The following is a 21,100-nucleotide window of genomic DNA, read 5'->3' as shown; positions in this document are numbered from 1 at the left end:
TGTGGTTCTTAGCTACATCCTCAAGTCAGCTGCATCAGTTTCTCAAGTTTAATCAATTCTTCCCCAGTCACATGACATTTTCAGTTTTTTATACTTCCCAAAAATGCTTTTTGCAAATTTTTATTGGAAGTTTTTTTTTTTTGAGCACGGGCTTCTAACTCTTCACAACATGAAAGGTGAGCATGGGTGGAAAGAGCCAGATTTGGACTCATAGAACCCGTCTTGAATTCCAGCTCTGCCACTTATGACACATGTGACTTTGGACAGGTCACTTGCTTTTCTGGGCCTCAGTTTCCTCATCTGTAAAATGAAGAGGTTGGACAGCATGGCCTCTCCTATCCCTTCCTGCTCTAAATTGGTGGTCCCTGATCTCAAGGAACTTGCTCTGTTTTGGGGAGGAGGAAGAGGCAAGGCCATCATCCTCATCAAGTTTCAGGAGTTAGAGCAGAGCCAAGGACAAAAGTCATGGGTCAGTCCTTCTGTGAGTCAGTTTTTACATAGCAAAAAACTCTTCCCTGGCCTCAAACTAGCCAGAGATCACAAAGTACACACTAATTCCTCAGCCTGGCCTCACAGATTGAGCCCTGATCCTTTAGCCCTGGCTCCTCAGCCCTAATTCCAAACTCTGATCCCAGACTGAGTGCTAATCCTGACCCCCAAACCTTGCCCACCCCCCAACTATCTCCTAAACGCAAGGCAGGAGGGAGCAGACCAGAAGGTGGGAATAGCTCAGTGAAACCCCTCCCCACTGCTGGAGACACAATTCAGCTCATGTGCTATCAATGGTGTGGAGGAGGAAGGAGATGGGAAGAATCAGACACACCTGTGCTGTTTACCTCTTTGGGAGACTAGCATTTGGCTGGGCAGCCTTAGAAGATCAGTCTATGGGAAGGAAAACCTGCCTGCCACCCAGACACCCATGGGAGGACCAGGGCCAGGCTGAGTAGGGATCCCACTGTCCCCTGTGATGCAGCCACTCAGCCTCCCTTTGTCTACCTCTGCCCCAGACTTTCATTATTCATTCTTGAGAACAAAGCTGCCTGTTTTCTTTCAAAGGTTCTAGCCACTCCCTTCTCCTGGTCCCGTCTCTCTCTCTCCCTCCCTTGGAACAGAGAAAGGAAAAGTGAATACAGAGGAGGCTAGGCTATGGGGCTTGATGTTGAGAACTCCCGGGTCTTCTTTCTGCCTCTCTTTGATGCTGTCCAAGGAGAGTCAGGTCTTGCCTTCTTGCCTCCATTTCCCTGGGGAGAGATTAGCTAACCTTTATTGGACCAGACCAGCCCCAGGAGAACTAGGTTCAGTGCTTGGAGATCCCCCTCAGCTTCTCCATCTGTGGGGCGCCACATAGCAGCAGCAAGGCTGAGTGAGGGGTTTATTTTAGCTGCCGTGGGAGGAGCTGTGACAGCCCAGCAGCAGAAGGCTTGGAGATGTTTCACACCCGCTTCCTTCACCAACTTCAACTTCCCACCTCCCACCTCCCTCCTCCCTCCTCCTCAGCAGCTTGGACCAGGAGTTCCAGAGAGCCCTGGCCTCTGCCAGGGGAGCCTGGCAGCCATCGCTTGAGATGGGGGGGGCAGAGGTGCCCCATGGACTGTGAGAGAGCCATCACTGCCTCCCCCTTCCTCTCCTGAGCCCAGGAGATGAGCAAAAGCACTTTGCCAGCATTCTCTTATCAAGGGTTCACATCAACCCACAGGTATTATTATCCCCATTTAACAGATGAGGACACTGAGGCTCAGAGAAGTGATGACATAGTGTCAAAAGCAGGATTTAAATGCAGGTTCTTTCTGACCCCAAGTCCAGCACTCTATGCATTTCTCTATTCTGCATCTCTCATTGGCAGAAATCCCTCCCTACGATTTCTGTGAATCACCTGTCATATCAGAGATGATACCGTTCAGAACAGTAGAGCATACAATTAAACATCCATTCAGGTTAGGAATGCATTCACTTCTGCCTTTGGGTCCATTTACCTCTGGGACACCTGCCTGGCCCAAGTGAAACGAAAATAGGGTTTCATCCCCTCAGGTACATCCCTGTGACCCAGGGGAGTGGCCCATAATCCTGCTGGAAGACAACAGGACAGCTGACCAGGGGTTCAATAGCTTACATAGAGAACCCCTCCCGCAATCGCTGCCCCTTTTCTACTGAGGCAAGGAGAGTGGGGATTGATTCAGGTCATACAGGGCTGAAGAGGGGTGGAAAGAGTGGAACCCAAGGGGCCCAGTGGGATCCTTGAGCAGCTAGGCCTGGGCAGAGGCTCTCCAATGCCAGGGTTTGATGCCCATCAGCTGCTCCTTACTAGACCTAAATCCACACTAGGCAGGCTCAGATATCCTTGACCTTCAAGGTCACTGTCTCAGAAGGCTCACACCTCCAAAACCCCTCATTTCATGGGTGAGGGAGGTGAGGCCCAGAAAAGGGGCTTGCCCAAGGCCACGCGATTAATGGGTGTAAAGCCCAGGTCCAAGTCCAGGGCCCCTGACTTCATGCCCTGTGGAAGCTGTTTTCTTGCTGCAGCCTTCAAGTTCATGGCCAGGAATCGTCTATCTGGTCTCCTCCTACCTCCCCACCCTGGACTTAGCCCTGCTATGTGGGGAGCCCTAGATTGGCTAGAGGGAGGGCAGTCTACGGAAAGTGAAGCCATGGTCCCCACCTCCCTGAGGAGTGAAGCTTTCAGTCAGATGGGGGAAGACTGTCCATGAGGATCCATAATATGGACAGCTCCTCATCCCAGCTAGACCTCACCTTCTCATCTGCAGGATGGGTAGGCAAACTGCCATGGGAGTGGAAAGAGGGCAGCTGACAGCAAAAGACACACACTTGAGGAAGGGCAGAGTAATGACAGTTCTGGGTGGGTGGACTGCACTGTCTGCAGACAGAGAAGCCAAAGATGTAATTACACCTGATTGAGGTGACTTTTGGGGCGGACAGGCGGCGGCTGACACGGGCACCAGCACCTGCTCCCTTCTCCCGGGCTGGGAGGCTAGGGGAGGGGAGTTCCAAGGCACCTGCATGAGAAAGATGGTTTCCTGCTGTCCCTTGAGCTCGAGTACACACACACACACACACACACACACACACACACACACACCACACACACACACACACACACACACACATACGCACACCCCCCCTAAGGAAAAGCAGCTGTGTCTTCCCCCTACAAATGCCCTTCTGACCCCATTTCTACCCTCTAGCGGCCTGGTCTGGTTCCCTCTGTCCAGCTGTGTCTGCTCACACATTGAGGAAGGAGGCAGGAAGGGTCTTCCAGCTGGGTCGATGTCCCCAAGACTGGCAGTTGTACCAGGGAGCTGGCCCCAATGTTTATTTCCACTGCATCTCCCCAGGGTGGGTAGGCAGAAGCTGGGGCATTCCTAGCCCCTTTCCTTCCCTGCCTCCCCCCTATCCATGGCCTTACCCAGGCCTTCCATGGCAACCCCACCCAGCCCAGGGTAAAGAAATCCAGGAGGGGAGCTGGGGCCAGCTGTCAGGCCTCCTCCCGAAGGGACCTCCCCAGAAGGGGAGCCTGGAATCAGCCTTTGTCTTAATTAAAGCGCCAGTGCCTGGAGCCCCAGAGCAATGAAGCAGCATGTGACTTCTCAGGGCAGCTGCCTGACATAGGCCCAGCTAAGGGGCCCTGCCTGAGAGAAGCAGGATGAGGGACCCCTACCCCGCATGGGCTCCTCCCACCTCCCTCCACTGCTCCATCCACCCACCCCCAGCTCCCCAAGTTTTCTTTGTTTTCCTTTTACTTTTTTTTTAACCCAATCACCAATTTCTTCCACCTGGAAAGTAGCTTTCCTCAGGACAGATCTGGGCCTTCTCTGCAATTACAGCATCAGCCAGGGGCAGTGGAAGGGCCCACTGCCAGGTCTTGGTGACCCCAAGGCTGCCTCTCTATCCACACCCCTGTGCTTTCAAACAGCTGAGTGGCAATCCTAAAAGAGCAAGGCTGTTCAGGGTCTCCCACTCTGCTCCCAAAGTCCCCAAAGCCAAACCCATGACTGTGGCCAGCCCTCCTGGAGAGGGTCAAACACCCTGCCCGCTGACAACAATGGGGCCTGAGCTGGATTCAAATGTAATGGAAAAATTACATTTAAATTACGTATAAATAAAAATACAATTAAACATAGATAATCTTACATTTTAAAACAAAGTCAATATGCAGCCTGCGGGATCCTTATGGGTCATTGGGGTTTGACGCCACTGTGGTTCTCTGGCTGGGCTCCTTGGAAAAAATGCAGGGGGGTCCAAGAACTTGAAACTGAATGGGGGAAAACATTCCATCTTTATAATGCTATGTATTTTATTTTATGCATTTAAAAGCATTTTTCTAAGTGTCCAAAGGGTATACCAGAGTGCCAGAGCCTGGGTCCGTGACACAAAAAAAGGCTAAGAACCTCAGCCTAGAAGGATGGGGTCTGGAGGTGATGGAGCCAGGGAAAGTGGAGGAGGAAGGTGGGGGGAGGGTGTTAAAAGTTGGAATCCGGGAGACCTGGGTTAGAATCACCCCTCTGACACTTATGTTTGTAACAAGCCCACGGGCAGGCCTTTTCTCAGTTTGCTCATCTGAAAGATGGGATGATAACACCCATGATTCCACCTTCCCAGGCTTTTTTTTTTCTTTTTAGGCAATTGGGGTTAAGTGACTTGCCCAGGGTCACACAGCTAGTAAGTGTCAAGTGTTTGGTCTGAGGCCAGATTTGAACTCGGGTTCTCCTGACTTCAAGGCCGGTGCTCTACCCACTGCACCACCTAGCTGCCCCTCCAGGCTTTTTTCGGAGGCCCAAGTGTGATAACTCATGTAGAGTGCATCACCAGGGCACTGGCCATGTTGTCGTAATGTTGTCAGCAAGCATTCATTAAGCACCTAATGTGTGCCTGGCCCTGGGAATACAAAGACAAAAGTAAAACAGTCTGTGTCCCCAAGGATTCTATCAAGTGTATTAACATACACACCAGTAAGTAGAGACAAATCAGCTAGCATTTAAGTGCCTCTGGGCTTCATTCTCTCATCTGTCAAATGGGGTTAATAATTGCACCCATCTCTCAGTTGTTTTGAAGATCAAATAAAATCACATTTCTAAAACACTTTGCAAACCTTACAACCTACATGAATGCTGGCTATTATGGTATTATTAAGCACCTACTATGTGCCAGGCACTATACAAGGTACTACGGATACAAGGAGAGAGGAAAAGGGAGCATTTATTAAGCGCCTACTATGTACTAAGCACTATGCTAAGCTCTTTATAAATATCTCTATTAATACAAAGACAAAACAGCCCCTGCCTTCAGAGGGCTTATATTCTATCAAATGATAGATGATAATTGATGGACTGGACAGCTAAGTGGCACCATAGTGCATAGAGTACTGGGCCTGGAGTCAGGAAGACTCACCTTCCTGAGTTCAAATCTGGGCAAGTCACTTTACCCCGTTTGCCTCAGTTTCCTCATCTGTAAAATGAACTGAAGAAGGAAATGGCAAACCACTCCAGTGTCTCTGCCAAGAAAGCCCCAAGAGCTAGGACAGGAACTTCATGCTGTAGGCCACCCTGCTTTGCAGAGCTCACTAGAACTTGGAGGATGAAGGAAGGGAGAGGTCTAAGCCCAGAGGAGTCCAGGCTGGGAGCAGTCACGTCCAGCTCTCCCCTACCTACACACAGCCCTGAGAAACCTCAGCGCAGCTCCCTGTGGCCTGACATTAAGGGCACCAGGCTGAACCTCCCAATGGATGGTGCCATGGGGCCTAAGGGGGGCTCTTTGGGAGTGAAGGGTGGGTGGCATGCGTGTGGCAATGGTGCCCTTCTTCCCTGGCTTGGTCTATCGGTAGGAACATTGTACACCTCCACCTACATAAACGTCCACTCATGTTTGTGTGCAGGCAAAGGACAGCGACGATGATGATGAGGTCACCGTTACCGTGGACCGAGACCGCTTCATGGATGAGTTCTTTGAGCAGGTGGGAGCCCAGGGTGTTGTCCCTGTCCCCAGCTGTGCCACAGCCTCACACAGGGACTCTGAATCAACTCCTTCAGAGCAGCACCCTTGCTCTGACACCCCCTTTCATTTACATCATTAATTCAACCAGCAATTATTAAGCACCTACTATGTGCCCGGTGTTAAGTATGGGGGAGATAATGACAAAAAAAAAACCAATCCCTACTCTATAGAGGCTCACATTCTCTCAGGGGAGATAATACATATATGTATTTATACATGCATATGTTGCAATGTGCATAAATCTATGTATCCCAACAAGATCTCAGAGGACATGGAAGAAGTGAAGAGGAAACAGAGCCTTCCTCCTCGCTGCTTGCAAACCATCAGAGTAAAGGGTGATTGGAAAAATGTGGGTGCAAATCCCTCCTGAACCCTCCCTGAGAGCAGTGTCTGGCTCTGGATATGGGGTGAGGCAGCCCCAAAGCTGAGTACTCAGATGTATGTAAGTGTTGGGAGAAGGAGCTGAGCTAAAGGCTATCTGGAGACCCTCAGTGAGACATCAGAGGTGGTCCTGAAGAGAGAAGGAATCAAAATCCCACCTAAAATCCATCTACTGCTTTCTAATTTTCAAAGCACTTTAAATACTTTACTCTGGACTTAGAGTCAGGGAGGTGGGTTCAAATCTTACCTCTGATGCTTACTGTCTGTCTGTCTGTATGAAGAGGGGCAAGTCACTTAATCTGCCCTCTCCCTCAGGCCCAGATTATACTCTCTGGGCTCTGAGGTCATTTCTGGTTCTAAATCTAAGATCCAGTGTGATCTTTATAACAACCCCATAAGGTGTGATGGGTGGACAGCTATTTATCCAGCAGAGAGTTATCTGAGGCCCAGAGAAGAAATGGTTTTCCTCAGGTCACACAGCAAGAGATGAGACTAGAATCCAGGTCTTTGGATTTATGGACCAGTGTGCCACATTGACGCCCCTCCATGTCAGGGACCAGCCCCCAGCTCACTGCTCCATTCCCACCCAAGCTGCTTCCAACCCCCTGGATCTATCCAGGGCAAGGATTGGCCCAGCTTGGCCTCCCACCCTGATTTGTCCCCTCCCCAAATTTCTCCCCAGGTGGAAGAGATCCGGGGTTTCATCGACAAGATCTCAGAGAATGTGGAAGAGGTGAAGAGGAAACACAGCGCCATCCTTGCTGCCCCCAATCCTGATGAGAGTGAGTGGGGGTGGGCACTTGGAACATGTGAGTGAGGATCCCCACTGAGGCCTTCCCTGAGAGGGCAGACTTCAAGGTCTCTGGCTCCGGAGATGGGGCCAGGGGGCCACAGGGCTAAGTATAAAGATGGAGAGATGAGAGGGGCCTCACAGGCCCTCTGGTCCAAACCCCTTATTTTACAGATAAGAAAGCTGGGGCCTGGAGGAATCAGTGATTTACCCGAGGTCACCCAGGCAGTCAGTGTCAGAGATGGGATTTGAATTCAGGTCTTCCTACTCCAAAGTCAATGTTCTTACTATTGTCTGTCCACTGTGCCTCCTTGGGCAGGGTTAGGAGGTGGAAGAAGAATCAGAAGTCTCTGAAGGCAGGTCCTCTTCCCCTTTGCTAGATCCCTTACCCCAGAGAAGCAAGCAGAAGTGAGCTCCCCAACCTGTGCCCCTTCTCTCCTGGCAACCAAGCTCCCAGCCTGCCCGCCCTTCCTGCCCTATTGGCAGGCAGCACCCTGTCTGCCTGTCCTGGAGTCAGGGGAGCAGCTGTGTTGTCTGGGAGGAGGCTGATGAGGTAGCTACACACACACACACACACACACACACACACACACACACACACACACACATGCGCATGGCACACCTCCCCTTCCCAAGAAGAGCAGATGGCAGGAGAGGCCAGGGCTCTCTCTGCTGCTGCCTGTCAGCCACGTCAGCTATTAGAGGGCACTGGAATGATGTTGGGTTTACCAACTGTCCTCTTAGAGAAAACTGTGTGTGTTGGGGGCATAGAGGACAGCCCAGCAGCACAACCCCAGGGATGGGACCTCTTCCCTAGCCCCCCAAGTTGACATTTGCCCCCCATTTCCAGCCCTCAGCCCTTCTCCAACATTCATTGATTACCCTGTGCCTTTAAATAATTGTTGGAATTTGTATAGCCTTTAAGGATTGACAGAGCCCTTTCCTACTGAATGTCATCTTTGATCTTCACAGAAACCCTGTGTGGGAGGTGCTGTTCTTATCCCTATTTTACAAATAAGGAAACTGAGGCAGGCAGAGGTGAAGTGACTTTCCCAGAGTCACAGAGATAGTGTCTGAGACAGTATTTGAACTCAGCTCTTCCTAACGCTCTATCCACTGTGCTCTCTAGTGGTCCTGGCCAGACAGTTCCCCAAGCACAGCCCTGAACCTTACAAAGTCAGAAATGAGTGAGGAAGCTTTCTTAATGAGCCCGGAACTGTACTTGGTGCTGGGAGTACAAAGACAAATACGAAACAGTCCATGCCCTACTCTTATTTTTATGTGTCTCATTTTTAGGGCAATTGGAAAGAGTATTTGAGAAAAATCAGTTAATCATTAATATCCCTCCAGAAGCCTGGAATCACAGAGTTGGAAAGGCCCTCAGAGGTCCATCCATTCCAGCCTGTCAGGACAGTAGTAAGGATGCTGGCTGTGAAGGGCTTATCACTATCCCGAAGGCTGGACAGGATGGCTTTGTGTGTCACCTTTGTCACTTACTACCTGGGTAGCCGTGGGCAAGTAATTTACCTCTCCCCAGTCCTCAGTTTCCACATCTATAAAATGAGATGATCTCTAAAGACCTCTTTTAACGTCTCAAAATCCTCAGGTCCTATAACCCGAGCAAGGATTTCCTTCTAGAATAGGGGAGCCACCCAAAGATCACAAGTATAATGGAAAGAGGGCCCCGTTTGGGGCCAAAAGACCCAAATTCCAACCCTGGCTCTCCCACTTTGCTGCCTGTGTGGCCCTAGGGAGGTAAGTCACATCTGATTTCAGGGCCTCGGTTTCTTCCTTTGGAAATGAGGGGTTGGACTAGAAATGAGATAATATGTGTAAGGAACTAGAGAAAAGTTAGCTGTCACTATTATTCCAGGTCTGATTCTATCATCTTTGTGGTTCCCACTGTATTGAGAGTAAAATTGGGATATGCCTCATTGCGCTTGGTGTGGGGATATACCAAGGGACCACCCAGGGATTTCTGCATTACCCAGAACCCTATGTCCTTTAGCATTGAGCCACATCTGCCCCCAGATGTTGCCTGTGAGCTTAATACATGCTCTATGGGGTATACTTCCATCCAACCCCCACTACACTACTTTGGGGTAACTAATTGTTGGGAAATTTTTCCTGGGGAGGGGAGGAAGGCAGGATAACCCTTCAAGTAGGTGAGGAGTGTCACAAGTATTATTAAGAGTCAGGGGACTGCTAGGTGGTGCAGTAGATAGAGCACCAGCCCTGAAGTCAGGAGGACCTGAGTTCAAATCCAGCCTCAGACCAAATACTTGGCACTAGCTGTGTGACCCTGAGCAAGTCACTTAACTCCAATTGCCTAACCCAAAAAAAAAATAGTCAGCAGTAAGACAAAGAGAGATGAGAGAGACAAGGAGGAGGAAGCAGCTATGGTCTGAATTGAATAGACTTCTCAGATGTCATCCTTGGAAAAGTGGGGAGGAGGAGAGATAAGTAGGACTACATTAATAGTATGTTTGTGCATGTGTCTGTATATACACACATGCAGGTATGCCTGCTTGGATGAGGAGCAGAGAAGAGCAGGATTCCATTAGGAGTGTGTGTCTGTGTTTTACGTGGTTGTAACTTTCCTTCTTCCCTAGGAAGCTTCTCAAGGGGGAGGGAGAAGGTCGGGCTAACCATGTTCTCTCTTTCCCTTGCCTCCCTCCAACAGCCCCTCACACTCACCCTCACAGGCATGGACCTCCCCCTTCCACAGCTGTGTGCACACACAAAATATGATCAGGTCTCAGAACAGAAACTGCTGAATCTAGTGAGAACAGACACCAAAATCTCCCTTCCCCCCAAGGTGAAAGGGTCCTGTAGGGGGAGGGCTGGTGTAGCCAAAGCCCTAAGAGTTGGGAAAGAGTCAGCCAAGCTCCACTAAAAACATTGACTGACCTTCCTTCCAGCCCTTGGCATGGGGGGGGGTAGCCTTCATGCCTCAGTTTCCCCCATTAGGACATTTAACTCAGTAGGGGAAAAAGAGCTAAGCATTTGAGGACTTAGGAAAGCTGAAATGGGGAACAGAGTGGAGGAAGGGATGGCCCAGTGGGGACAGTGAGGGGAGCTGAGGTTACCACTGCCTACCTGTGTTACCATGTGACCTTGGGAAAATCATTTAACCTCCCTGGGCTTCAGTTTCCTCCTCAGAAATGCACTAAATCACTTTCAGCTCTATGATTCTGTACTCCCCTTTTCTAGGGACTGGGATGTCAGTCCTGTTATTTTTCTTTTTCATTTGAACAGGAAGGCCCAGTTGATAGTATAGCTATTAAATGAATTTTCCCCTCAGTAAGGGGTAACAAGGCTCTTGTTTAGCCATCTCTTCCTCCTCTTTGGTCTCATTCCAACCCCTATAGACAGTTTTTCACTCCCCACTCCCACCCCACCCCACCCCCGGAAACTTCCCTCTCCCATGACTCTGTGTTTGGGAAGTTTCTGCTCTCTGGGGCTCTGCTACTCAGCTGCCCTCCATGCCCTAACACATACACTCTTCTCCATGAGAACAGACAGCCAACCCACCGTCGTGCCAAGAGTAGGGTTTGTGTGATTACTTCCATGAGCTTTTTGAGGTTTGGGGAGAGGAAATTGGCCCTGGGATGCAAGTGGAAGGATTTTTCCTGGGCTCTTGCAGAAGGGAACACAAATTCCAGAACTTCCCCACCATCACCACCCTTAGAGTACCTGGTGATAGATGCCTGGAATGGGAGCTGTCTGAGATGAGAAGCATAAAAGGATCTCAGGGTTAGGAATGGCAGAGAAGGGGCTAAGTATGAGGAATGGAAAGGGCTTAGAGCCAGGCAAGGAGGGGGAAAAAGAAGAGGAGGCTATGCCAGTGGTGCGGCCAGGGTAGGAGTGACATCCTAAAGGACAGGGTGTCCAGAGGTACAGGACATTGCTACATAGTACACACACAGAGGCAAGGGCCCCCACACTTGTGCCTTCTGCCAGAGCCTCTCCTGGGTTGTAAAGAGGTGAAAAGGGGGCCCATCCTATCCAGGAACCATTCCCTCCATGGCCACAGAGAGCATTGATTCCCTATGGCACCTGGCCCACCCCTCTCTGCACCAAACCTCAATTAAATGTGCCTACAAAGCCAGCTGCTCCCACAATTGTTCCTGCCTTAAATTTAGCCCCCACTCATTTGTTACTTGAAGGAATGGGAGAGGCAGGGGCAAGAGTGTTTCAGAGGACAAAAAAACTGGGGGGTGGGGGGTGGGGAGACAAGAATGCCCTCCAAGCTACTTCCCCTATCTAAAAGGTTAAGCATGCCAATTACTCCGGTCCCTGTCCCTGGTGCTGAATAAGGGGGTGGTGCCTCAGAAAACCTGGGTGGAGAATTCACCTTTTGATTAAGAGCCATTTAAATTGTTCCCCAGCAAAATTTCACTGGTAGGCATTGGGGGTGGAGTGAGAGAGACACCAGAGGGCACCCAGGAGCTCCTGCTTTGAATTCCCCCTTCACCCCACAGGTTGAGCCTGGCTGGGAGGGAGCAGGACTGGTAGTGGACTTCTCTCAGCCCTAAGAACTCTATCTCCTCTTCCTTCCCTTCCCCTCCCCACACCACTAGAGACAAAAGAAGAGCTGGAAGAACTCATGTCAGACATAAAAAAGACTGCCAACAAAGTCCGATCCAAATTAAAGAGTGAGTATGTGATGGGGGAGGGGGAGGTTGGGGGGGGCACCCTTTGGAGCCCTCAACTGCTTCTAAATGAGTCTACCTCACTTCATGCTGCTGTTGGGTTCCTGAACCCCTGAGTGTGAATCAAATTCTATTTTTACTGTGAAAAGAGGGGGGGTAGCTCTTAGTGATGTAAAAATACTATGCCTTGAACTCCGTGTGTAAAAAGAAGCATTCTTTTGTAAATTTCTCCCTCTCTTCCCTCCTCCCTTACTTTCATATATTGGGTTTGGTTAAAGTGAGACCCATTCTACCAAGATGTATACCTCCTGGGCTCTCTGGATGCAGCCTCACCTTCTGCTCCCTTTCCAAGGTCTTGCAAACATAAACCTTTTAGGAAATCTTTCCCAAACTTGGTCACTTAGGGGCAGGTTGGTGCAGTGGGTAAGCAAAGGAGGCAGTGTGGTGTAGTGGAAAGACCCTTCGAATCAGAGGCCCTGGATCTGAATCCTGGTTCTACCCATATCACTCCTTGTGTGATCTTGTACAGTCAATCAGTAAACATTTACTAATTGCTTTCTATACATCAGGCCTTGTGCTAAGTGCTGGGGATACAAAAAAAAAAGACAAAAACAGGGGCTTAAATATTAATAGGGGAGTCTACGTGTAAGTAGATAGCTCTATATATGATATATACATAATATTGTTCAGTCTTGTCCAACTCTCCATGACCCAATTTGAGGTTTTCTTAGCCGAGATACTGGAGCAGTTTGCCATCTCCTTCTCCAGCTCATTTTACAGATGAGGAAACTGAAGCAAAGAGGGTGAAGTGACTTACCCAGGGTCACACAGCTAGTGTCTGAGGTCAGATTTGAATTCAGGTCTTCCCGACTGTGGGCACAGAGCTCTATGCATTGCCACCTCGCTGCTCCTAAGGTACCAAAAGTAGAAAGAAGGTAACCCTGTAAGGTAACACTCTCTTAACTTCTGTGGGCCTCAGTTTCCCCATCTGAAAAATGAAGGGTTGGACTAGCTGGCCTCGGAGGTGCCTTCCAGCTCTAGACCTCACAACCAATGATGTAAGAACATGCTTTTAAAACCCTAAAAGCGTGGTACAAATGGCAGTATGATTATTTGCTTTTGTGTTTATTTTCATTTGGTCAAATGAGTGGGAAGAGCTGAAATGGGCCTCAGGAAACCTGGGTTTGAGTCCTGGGTCCATCACTGACTCACTGTGTGATCCTGGGCTTATCACTGGCCTGCAGTACCCTCACCTGTAAGATGAGGGGATTAGCCTAGATGATTTTCAGGGGTCTGTTTCCAACTGACTCAAGGCAGCTAGATGGCGCCATAGTGCATAGAGCACCAGGCCTGAAGTCAGGAAGACCTGAGTTCAAATCCAACCTCAAGACACTTACTAGCTGTGTGATCCTGGGCAACTCACCTGTTGCCTCAGTTTCCTCATCTGTAAAATGAGCTGGAGAAGGAAATGGCCAGCCACTTCAGTATCTCTGATGAGAAAACCCCAAATGGGGTCACAGTGAGTTGGATATGACTAAACAGCAAATTCCAACTGACATCCTCTGATTCTGAGTCTGTGTTGGGGTCACAAGAGCACCAGTCTTGGAGCTGTGGAGTCCTGGGCTCTGGTCTAGCTTCTGCCACTTATAAGCCTAGAATTACTACTTAGAACTGGGCCTCTGAGGTCATCTAGTTCACCCCCTTCATTTTACAGATGAGGAAACTGAGGCCCAGAGCTTCAAAGGTCACCTAGACCAACCTTTCCATTTTACACATGAGATAACTAAGACCCCAAGAAGTTGTGAGTTGCCCAAGGTCACACAGGTGGTAACCATTACTCTCTGGAATAATTTGAACCCAGCTCCTCTGGCTCCAGAGTCAGTGCTTTTTCCAGGTTACCTCTCTTTTTAATTTATGTATTAAGCTATGTGACCCTGAGCAAGTTACCTCCCCTCTCTCCGCCTCAGTTTTCTCATCTGTAAAGCTAGAGGCTTGGTCCCTTTCATCTCCAGCCTATGGGTCTACATCCCTTCCTGAAGTAGGGTGAAGGTGGGGGAGGATTAGTGCTTTTCACTCTCCAGCCTAGGAAGAAGGTGACACCAGATCTCACCTGGGTGGGGGGCCTCAGGCTGTAAGACTGAACCAGAAGCCTTGCTCCTCCCTAGGTATTGAGCAGAGTATTGAGCAGGAGGAGGGACTGAACAGGTCATCTGCAGATCTAAGAATTCGGAAGACACAGGTGAGAGGGTAGGGTGTGGGATACATGGGGCGGGGGAGCGCTTGGCTCCAGGTCATCCTAGGAAGCTGGCAGCCAGCCATCAGAGCCGGAGCTCATCTGCCTGCCTGCTACCTCCTAGCACTCGACATTGTCCCGGAAGTTTGTGGAGGTCATGTCCGAGTATAATGCCACCCAGTCTGACTACAGGGAGCGTTGCAAAGGCCGAATCCAAAGGCAGCTGGAGATCAGTGAGTGCACAGCGGGGCCAGCAGGGGTGGGCAGGCCCCATGCCCTTGGCGCAGTGGTTGGGAAGGGCTAAGGAGGCCAGGCTAAGGAGAGGAGGGAGGGGAACAGAAAGATGTCTGTCTCACCTCCTTTGGGTTCTCTCCTACATACAGCTGGCAGAACCACCACGAGTGAGGAGCTGGAGAACATGCTGGAGAGCGGGAACCCTGCCATCTTTGCTTCAGGGGTAAGTGGTCCAAGCTGGGGCCCTTTTCTTTTTCCAGAGGCAGTGTGGTTAGGCACCTAAAGCAATGGCTTTGGGGGCCAAGGGCCTGGGTTCAGATCCTGACTCAGCAGGGTCACCTTCACCTTCCTGGCCTTCCTCCTCTTTCAGTGAGGGGCTTGGTTCCTCTGACAGCCCCTCCCATCCCTGTCACCTCATGACCTTTTGTTCTCAGAAGGGAGACTGCACATCCTTTGTAGACAGAGACAAAGCCCAGTCTACAAAGGGGAGGCTTAGATGGGAATTCAAGCTCCCATGACTGGGGACGGTACCTTCACCACTCTGGGCCTCGGTTTCCCCCTCTACAAATTTAGATGATCTTTAAGCTCTCTTCCAGCTTGAAATCTATGATCCTGATTCTGGATGGTCCTATTACCCTCACTACTTGTGTCCTTTTTTTTAACTTTTCCAATGCACAGCAGTGTGTGTGGCATACAGTTGGTGCTTAATAAATGTTGATGAATTTTATTGTTATCAGGAGTTCCCAGTTAGGAACTCTCTCTACCAATGTAGATGGACACCAGAAGTCTTAGATATTTGCCTGAAGTACTGAAAGATTTCAGTCACTTGCCCAGGATAACAAAGCCAGGATGTGGCCAAGGTAGATTTGAACCCAGGTCTTCCTGACTCCAAGGCCACCTCCTTCCTCTAGTCTCCACTGTCTCTTTCTTACAAGACTACCTAGGATAAATATAGAAAGGCTTCCTGTAGGAGGCAGGTGGTGAAGAATGGCAATGCATTTGCATTTGGAGGATGCCAGGGGGATTTTGGCTTTCTCTTCCCTGGACCCAGAAGCACCAAGGCAGGGTGAGAGAAAAAACTGCTGGATTCAAAGGATGTGAGCTCAGGCTTGTGTCTTCACCATCTGTCTATCAAAGCCTCAGATCAAATTTGCAGATGACACAGACCCAGCAGGGATCGCTAATGGGATGGGAGACAGAATCAGTATCCCAAAGGCTCTTGACAGCCTAGGATGCTTGGACAAATCTAATAAGATGACTTTTCAGGAGGATAAGTGTAAGTCTTACATTTGGGGTCCAAAACTGAGCTCCTCTGAATAAGATATAAAAATTTTAGTGGACTACAAGCCCAAGGTGTGATATGACAGTTAAGAAAGAGACTCCTACCCTAAGCTACTGTAAGACAGGCAGAACATCCACAGGGAGGGAGCTGAGAGTCTCATCAGACTCTGATCTGCTCAGGGCATCTCTAGGGCTCTGTATTCACTTCTGGGCTCAAGAGGTTAGGAGGGACATGAATGAGGTAGTGAGTATCCAGAGGACAGCCACCAAAATCACTACCAGCCTCTAGATCTCAGCATGTGAGGCTTAGTGGAAGGAATTGGGATATTTAGCAGGGAGAAAATTAGGACGTGGCAGCTCTTTTCAGGGAGAGGAGTGCCAGGGATAGGGTTTCCCAAAAGAAAGGGAGGAAAGAAGGGATAGAGAGAAAGGTGGGGAGAGACAAAGAAAAGGAGGAGGAGGAGAAGGAAGGGAAGGAGAAGGGAGGAAAGGAAGAGAAAGGAAAAGGCAGAAGGGAAGGGAAAGGGGAAAGGGGAAGAAAGAAAAGCGTGACTGCATTTTTTAAATGCACAGACAAAAACTGAAGGCCAGAAACACAGTTTTGAAAGGTCCATTTTGGATTTTACATACACATATATATACATACATACATATCTATATATATGTATATGTATTTTTTTTTGAGGCAATGGTGGTTAAGTAACTTGCCTAGGGTCACACAGCTAGCTAGTGTCTGAGGCCAAATTTGAATTCAGGGCCTCCTGATTCCAGGGCCTATGCTCTATCCACTGCACCACCTAGCAGCCCCAGATTTATTATATATTTGAAAGGAAAAGCAAGGTATACATAATAGTCACAGTTTCATATAAAATACTCATTTAATGTTCCATGTTATATATGGAGAAACTTTTTAATTGGTTTTTGGTTAAGACAAATGAACTCTATATTTAAAAGGAAAAACAATGCTTTGCAGTTTTGTAATACTCATTTTCTGTCCGTGTGTGTGTGTGTGTGTGTGTGTGTGTGTGTGTGTGTAAATAGGCTCATTTTTGTTGGGTTCATAATAAAAATAACAAAAATTCCAAAGAAAGAAAACAGCCCTGGAGTGGGACGAGGGAGGCTCCAAGCTTTAGGCTCCCAGGAATCCCCTCTAGTCCTCACCGCTAATCCAGGTCTCCGACCTCAGCTCTAGTGTATCAAGGCCCCAAGCAAGTCTTTGGTTGGGCTAGCCTCCACACCAAAGGCTCTTCCTGTTTCTCCCAGATCATCATGGACTCCAACATCACAAAGCAGGCGCTGAGCGAAATTGAAACGAGGCATAGCGAGATCATTAAACTAGAGAACAGCATCCGGGAGCTTCATGACATGTTCACAGACATGGCCATGCTGGTGGAGAGCCAGGTGAGCTTCCCCCCGCAGTGAGGGGACGCAGGGCTGAGCCCTCCAGACTCCCAGCCATCCTGCGCCCCATCCCAGGCGACCGAGGGAGGCTGAGACTAACGTGTGTATGTGCGGTGGGAGGTGGGGGGGGACCCGAATGCCTCAGCCAGCCCCTGCAGGTGTGGAGGAGGGGGCCTCTAACCTCACCTGCCACCATTTCTGTCCAACACGCTGCCCCTGGACGGAGCCCTCAGGTAACAAATAAATGACTGCATGTGCCTCCTCCTAGGACCTACCCCCAGGGCCTGCCCTCTGCATGGCTGGACCTGCTGTGGCCTCTCTGCATGACTTTGCCCCTCCAGGACCCCAGCCCCTGCATGGCCGGATCTCCCAAGCTTGGATTCCAGCATGGATATCTGGCATGGTTAGGCCCGGTAGGGCCTGAGCACCTACATAATTCAGTCATGGACGTGCCCCTCACATACACACACACGCACACACACAGAGTCATCAAATCATACATAGGATGTCAGAACTGTGACCTTAGTGACTGTGCAGTCCACCCCACCCCCATTTTTACAGAGAGGGCAAATATAGAGTAGGAGAATAAGCTCATATTTCTGTGGCAGTTTCAAGCTTATAAAACACTCTCACAATAACCCTGGGAAGAGAAGGATAGGATTTTCAACCCCATTTTACAGATGAGGAAAGGGGGCAGACTCAGAGAGAAAAGTGACTTACCTGTCTCTAGGATCACCTGGAATTTAGCCCTCGGTCTCCTGAAGCTCGGTCCTTCTCTTTCTGCCCTCTTGTGAAGAACCGTGTGGTCTCCTCCCACAAGAACATAAGCTCTTGGAGGGCAGGACTTTTTTTTACTTTCCTTTGTCTCCCTAGCAGCTGCCACATAGCAAGCACTTAACTGTTTGTTGACTGACTGACTGACTGACTGATTACTCCCAATCCTCCCCTTACTCCTTCAGGGAGCCAAGCATATGGGTGGAAATCAGGGGCTTGCTTTTTTGGCTCTCCTCTTCCTCTGTACCCTCCCCAAAGGTGGGGGCTTCTTCTGCCTGGATTGCTTCTTGGGCCCTGGGATGAGAAGTGTCCCACTTTCCCCAGCATGCCTTGGGGGAGCCAGAACCCCAGTAGCTCATCTCTTGCCAGGATGTAACTGTCAATTTCTGGGGAGCCCTGGCTTCAGGGCTATAGGTCCAAAATCATGCCCCTGAAGACGCAGCCTCCCCCTCCCCTTCCTCTTTCTCCTCCCCGATTTCTCTCCTCTCTTCTGCATCAGGGCGCCCTGTAAAGTCCAGAACCAGCCCCAAACCCACTCTCGGAGAGCCAAGTAAGGAGGGGCTGCCCCTCCAGCTTGGCCCCCCTTGGCCTCACAGGGTGAGATGATTGACCGCATCGAGTACAACGTGGAACATTCAGTGGACTATGTGGAGCGGGCTGTGTCAGACACCAAGAAGGCTGTCAAATACCAGAGCAAAGCCCGAAGGGTGAGTGGGGCCGGGGCTGGGCTCGCTCCTCCTTTCGGATCCCCCCCCCCGCCCTGGCTTCTTCCTGAAGCAGATGCAGGTTCCGAGCCCCAGCTGGGCTCCCCTTCTCGCCATCCCGGCCTCCATGGGCCCCTCCCCCTCTCCTCCCACTCTTCTACCCATTGTTTTTCCTTCCCTTGTAGAAGAAAATCATGATCATCATCTGCTGTGTGATCCTGGGCATCATCATCGCTTCCACATTTGGGGGGATCTTCGGATAGACTCCCCCTCCATCTCCACCCTGGACCGTCCACAACGAGGAGGTGCCAACAGCTGCTGCTAACCACTGAGGCCCCTGGGGAAGCGTCTGCCCCTCCCCCCCTTGTGCTCATGTCCCGCTCCCCTCCCCCCACACCACAAGGGCTGGCCCCCTCCCAGAGCAGCTGAGCCATGTCATGTGCATGATCTCATTGTAACACTGTGTGTGTCTGTGTGGAAGGGGCATTTGGACCTTGGGGGACGAGGGGACAGAATGTGGGAGTGGGGTGGGACAGGGGATGGAAGACGGGGCTAGAAAGGGCTAGGGCTGTAGCTACACGACTGGAAAACCAAGGAATGGAATCAAGAAAGGGAAGGAGCAGCCACCAGGCCCAGAAACCCCAAGAGGCCACTGAGAATTCCTCAGATTCCCCCCCCCAGTGCAAGGGGCCTGCAGAAGAGAGGCCAGGCCAGGCACCTGACACTCCAGATCCCCCCATTTATTCCCTTAGTGACGTCCAGCCTGGGCGGAGCCGCCAGACCCATCTTCCCGGTCCTGGCAGTTTCCCTCCTAGCTCAGGGCTCGTATCACTCCTTCCACAAGCTCCAGGCCTCTGCCCCTTTCTCTGACCTTTGACCACCCCTTCCTGTATCAAGTCTAGCAATGGCCAAAATAGGGTAGGGGCCACTTGGTGCTGTTGCCCACTTCTCAGGGAGGGGGGAGACTTGAGGGACCAGTGGGGTAACACTGCTGATCACTGCCAGGCTGGGTTCAGGGCGCTGCCCAGGATTTGGACCTCCAACCCTCTCCAGCGCTTACTCACAGCCTCTGGCTCATCATCGTGAGAGCCTAGGGAAAAATCAACATGCAGGCCGGTCCCTGACTTCCATCCACCCCACAAGCCTGAAGGGGGAAACTTCCTCCTGCCCCTCCCCCCAGGGGGGCCTTCCTGGAACCCACAGCTGCCCAGCCTCTGTTCCCCCTCCCCCTGGGGATCCTGGGATGGGGAAGGGAGCGGCCGGCAAGGCCTCGACGGAGCTGTCCTGGAGGGAGTCGCCTCCAGCACCCTCGTCTAGTCCTTTGCTCCGGCTACCCTCAGCCCTTGGGGATGAGGGTCCCCGTGCCCCGTGTATGTTGCACGTACAGGGCATGCTCCCTGCCTCCCATGCTTCACTGTGCCCGTCACGTGCCCCTCCTCCGCCTTCTCCCTCGCTTGATGTGCCTTGTGCCAGGTTTGACGGGGGTCTCATTGACACAGTATCCAACAGCCAGCAGGGGGGCCCTCTCTTCTCACTGTTTGGGACTTTGGGGGAAGTTTAAAAACAAAATTCCCACCTCAAGCGGCCCTCGCCCCATTTCTCCCTCCTTTCTGTGGGCAGGCACGGGTTCTTCCCGGGTGGAGTGTGTGTGTGTGAATGTGTTGCGTGTGCATGGCGCCCTGGCCAGGGCTGTATCCGTGCTATCTGTGCCCCCGCCCTTTGCTCCAGCCCAGTGACCGTGACCGTGACCACTGTCCTGTGCTGCCTTTTCAGCCGCTGCCCTGCCCATCTCCCTTCTCACCAAAGCTCTTGGTGCAACCAGCTGCCCATTTTGTGAAGTTTTTATGTAGAATAAACATTTGTATCTGTACCAGGCAGAAGGCTCCGGTTACCTTATTCTGTTAATGACGGGGACAACCTAGATCGGAGGCCTCATGTGGCCTCGAGGCCACTGGTTTGCCTCTCCTGATCTATACCTTCACACAACAGTTACAAAACTGTCCCTGGAGCACCTAAAGTCTGACTCCTGCCCCAGCCTAGGGGGGTGGCTAAAGGGAGAGCCAGTCAGTAAATGGAGAATTCACCAACAAGGCAGCTAGGTGGAACAGTGGATAGAGGCTGGGCCTGCACTCAGGAAACCTGGACCCACCCCTGAATGCAGCAGGCAAACAAGCTGGGCATCGGTATCCAGCATCTGACTGTAGGGAAGGGGCTGAGCCAGAGGGGATGGGGCAAGCAGCTCGCGATGGCGTGGAAGGAGCATAGGAGCTCCAGTCGGGCAAAACTGATCTTGGCAGGAGGGAGTCCTGACCCCTTCTCCACCCCTTTCCTGCTGTGATGTCAGTGGGCCATGTCCTGGAGGGCAATCACAGAGAGGAAGTTGTGCTACCTTCTGTGGAGAACAGAAAAGCAAACCGAGGCCAAGGAGTGGAGTGACCTCATCTAGTCCAATCCCCTCATCCTAAAGACAAAGAAAAGGTCCAGAAAAATGACTTCATCAAAGTCTTACAGGCACCCAGGCCTCATGTCTCCTGAGCTCCAATTTCTAACGCCAGCACCATCCTACCCAATCTGGGTGCCACCTTCAATTCTTGGCCCTCTAACCCACCACCAGGGCCAGTCAGGGCCTACTGCTGCCTGT

At 50.9% G+C, this 21,100-nt stretch overlaps 1 protein-coding gene across 1 annotated transcript in view; it reads left to right on the top strand.

Annotated features, from left to right (window-relative positions):
* The window catches only part of STX1A (syntaxin 1A), a 39,058-nt gene extending 18,173 nt beyond the window's left edge, over window positions 1-20,885 (top strand). Inside the window, exons 2-10 of the mRNA XM_021005845.2 lie at window positions 5,888-5,965; window positions 7,070-7,169; window positions 11,761-11,835; window positions 13,998-14,071; window positions 14,190-14,298; window positions 14,449-14,522; window positions 16,844-16,981; window positions 18,352-18,462; window positions 18,645-20,885. Coding sequence (XP_020861504.1) covers window positions 5,888-5,965; window positions 7,070-7,169; window positions 11,761-11,835; window positions 13,998-14,071; window positions 14,190-14,298; window positions 14,449-14,522; window positions 16,844-16,981; window positions 18,352-18,462; window positions 18,645-18,722 — 837 coding nt within the window. The 3' untranslated portion in view covers window positions 18,723-20,885. The remainder of the gene's footprint in view (window positions 1-5,887; window positions 5,966-7,069; window positions 7,170-11,760; window positions 11,836-13,997; window positions 14,072-14,189; window positions 14,299-14,448; window positions 14,523-16,843; window positions 16,982-18,351; window positions 18,463-18,644) is intronic.
* Window positions 20,886-21,100: the final 215 nt, after the last annotated feature.

Source organism: Phascolarctos cinereus, unplaced genomic scaffold (assembly GCF_003287225.1).
Source record: "Phascolarctos cinereus isolate Bilbo 61053 unplaced genomic scaffold, phaCin_HiC Scaffold_5;HRSCAF=322, whole genome shotgun sequence".
Taxonomy (NCBI): Eukaryota; Metazoa; Chordata; class Mammalia; order Diprotodontia; family Phascolarctidae; genus Phascolarctos; species Phascolarctos cinereus.
The sequence above is the reverse complement of the archived record's forward strand: the minus strand, read 5'-3'. Positions and strand labels throughout refer to the sequence as shown.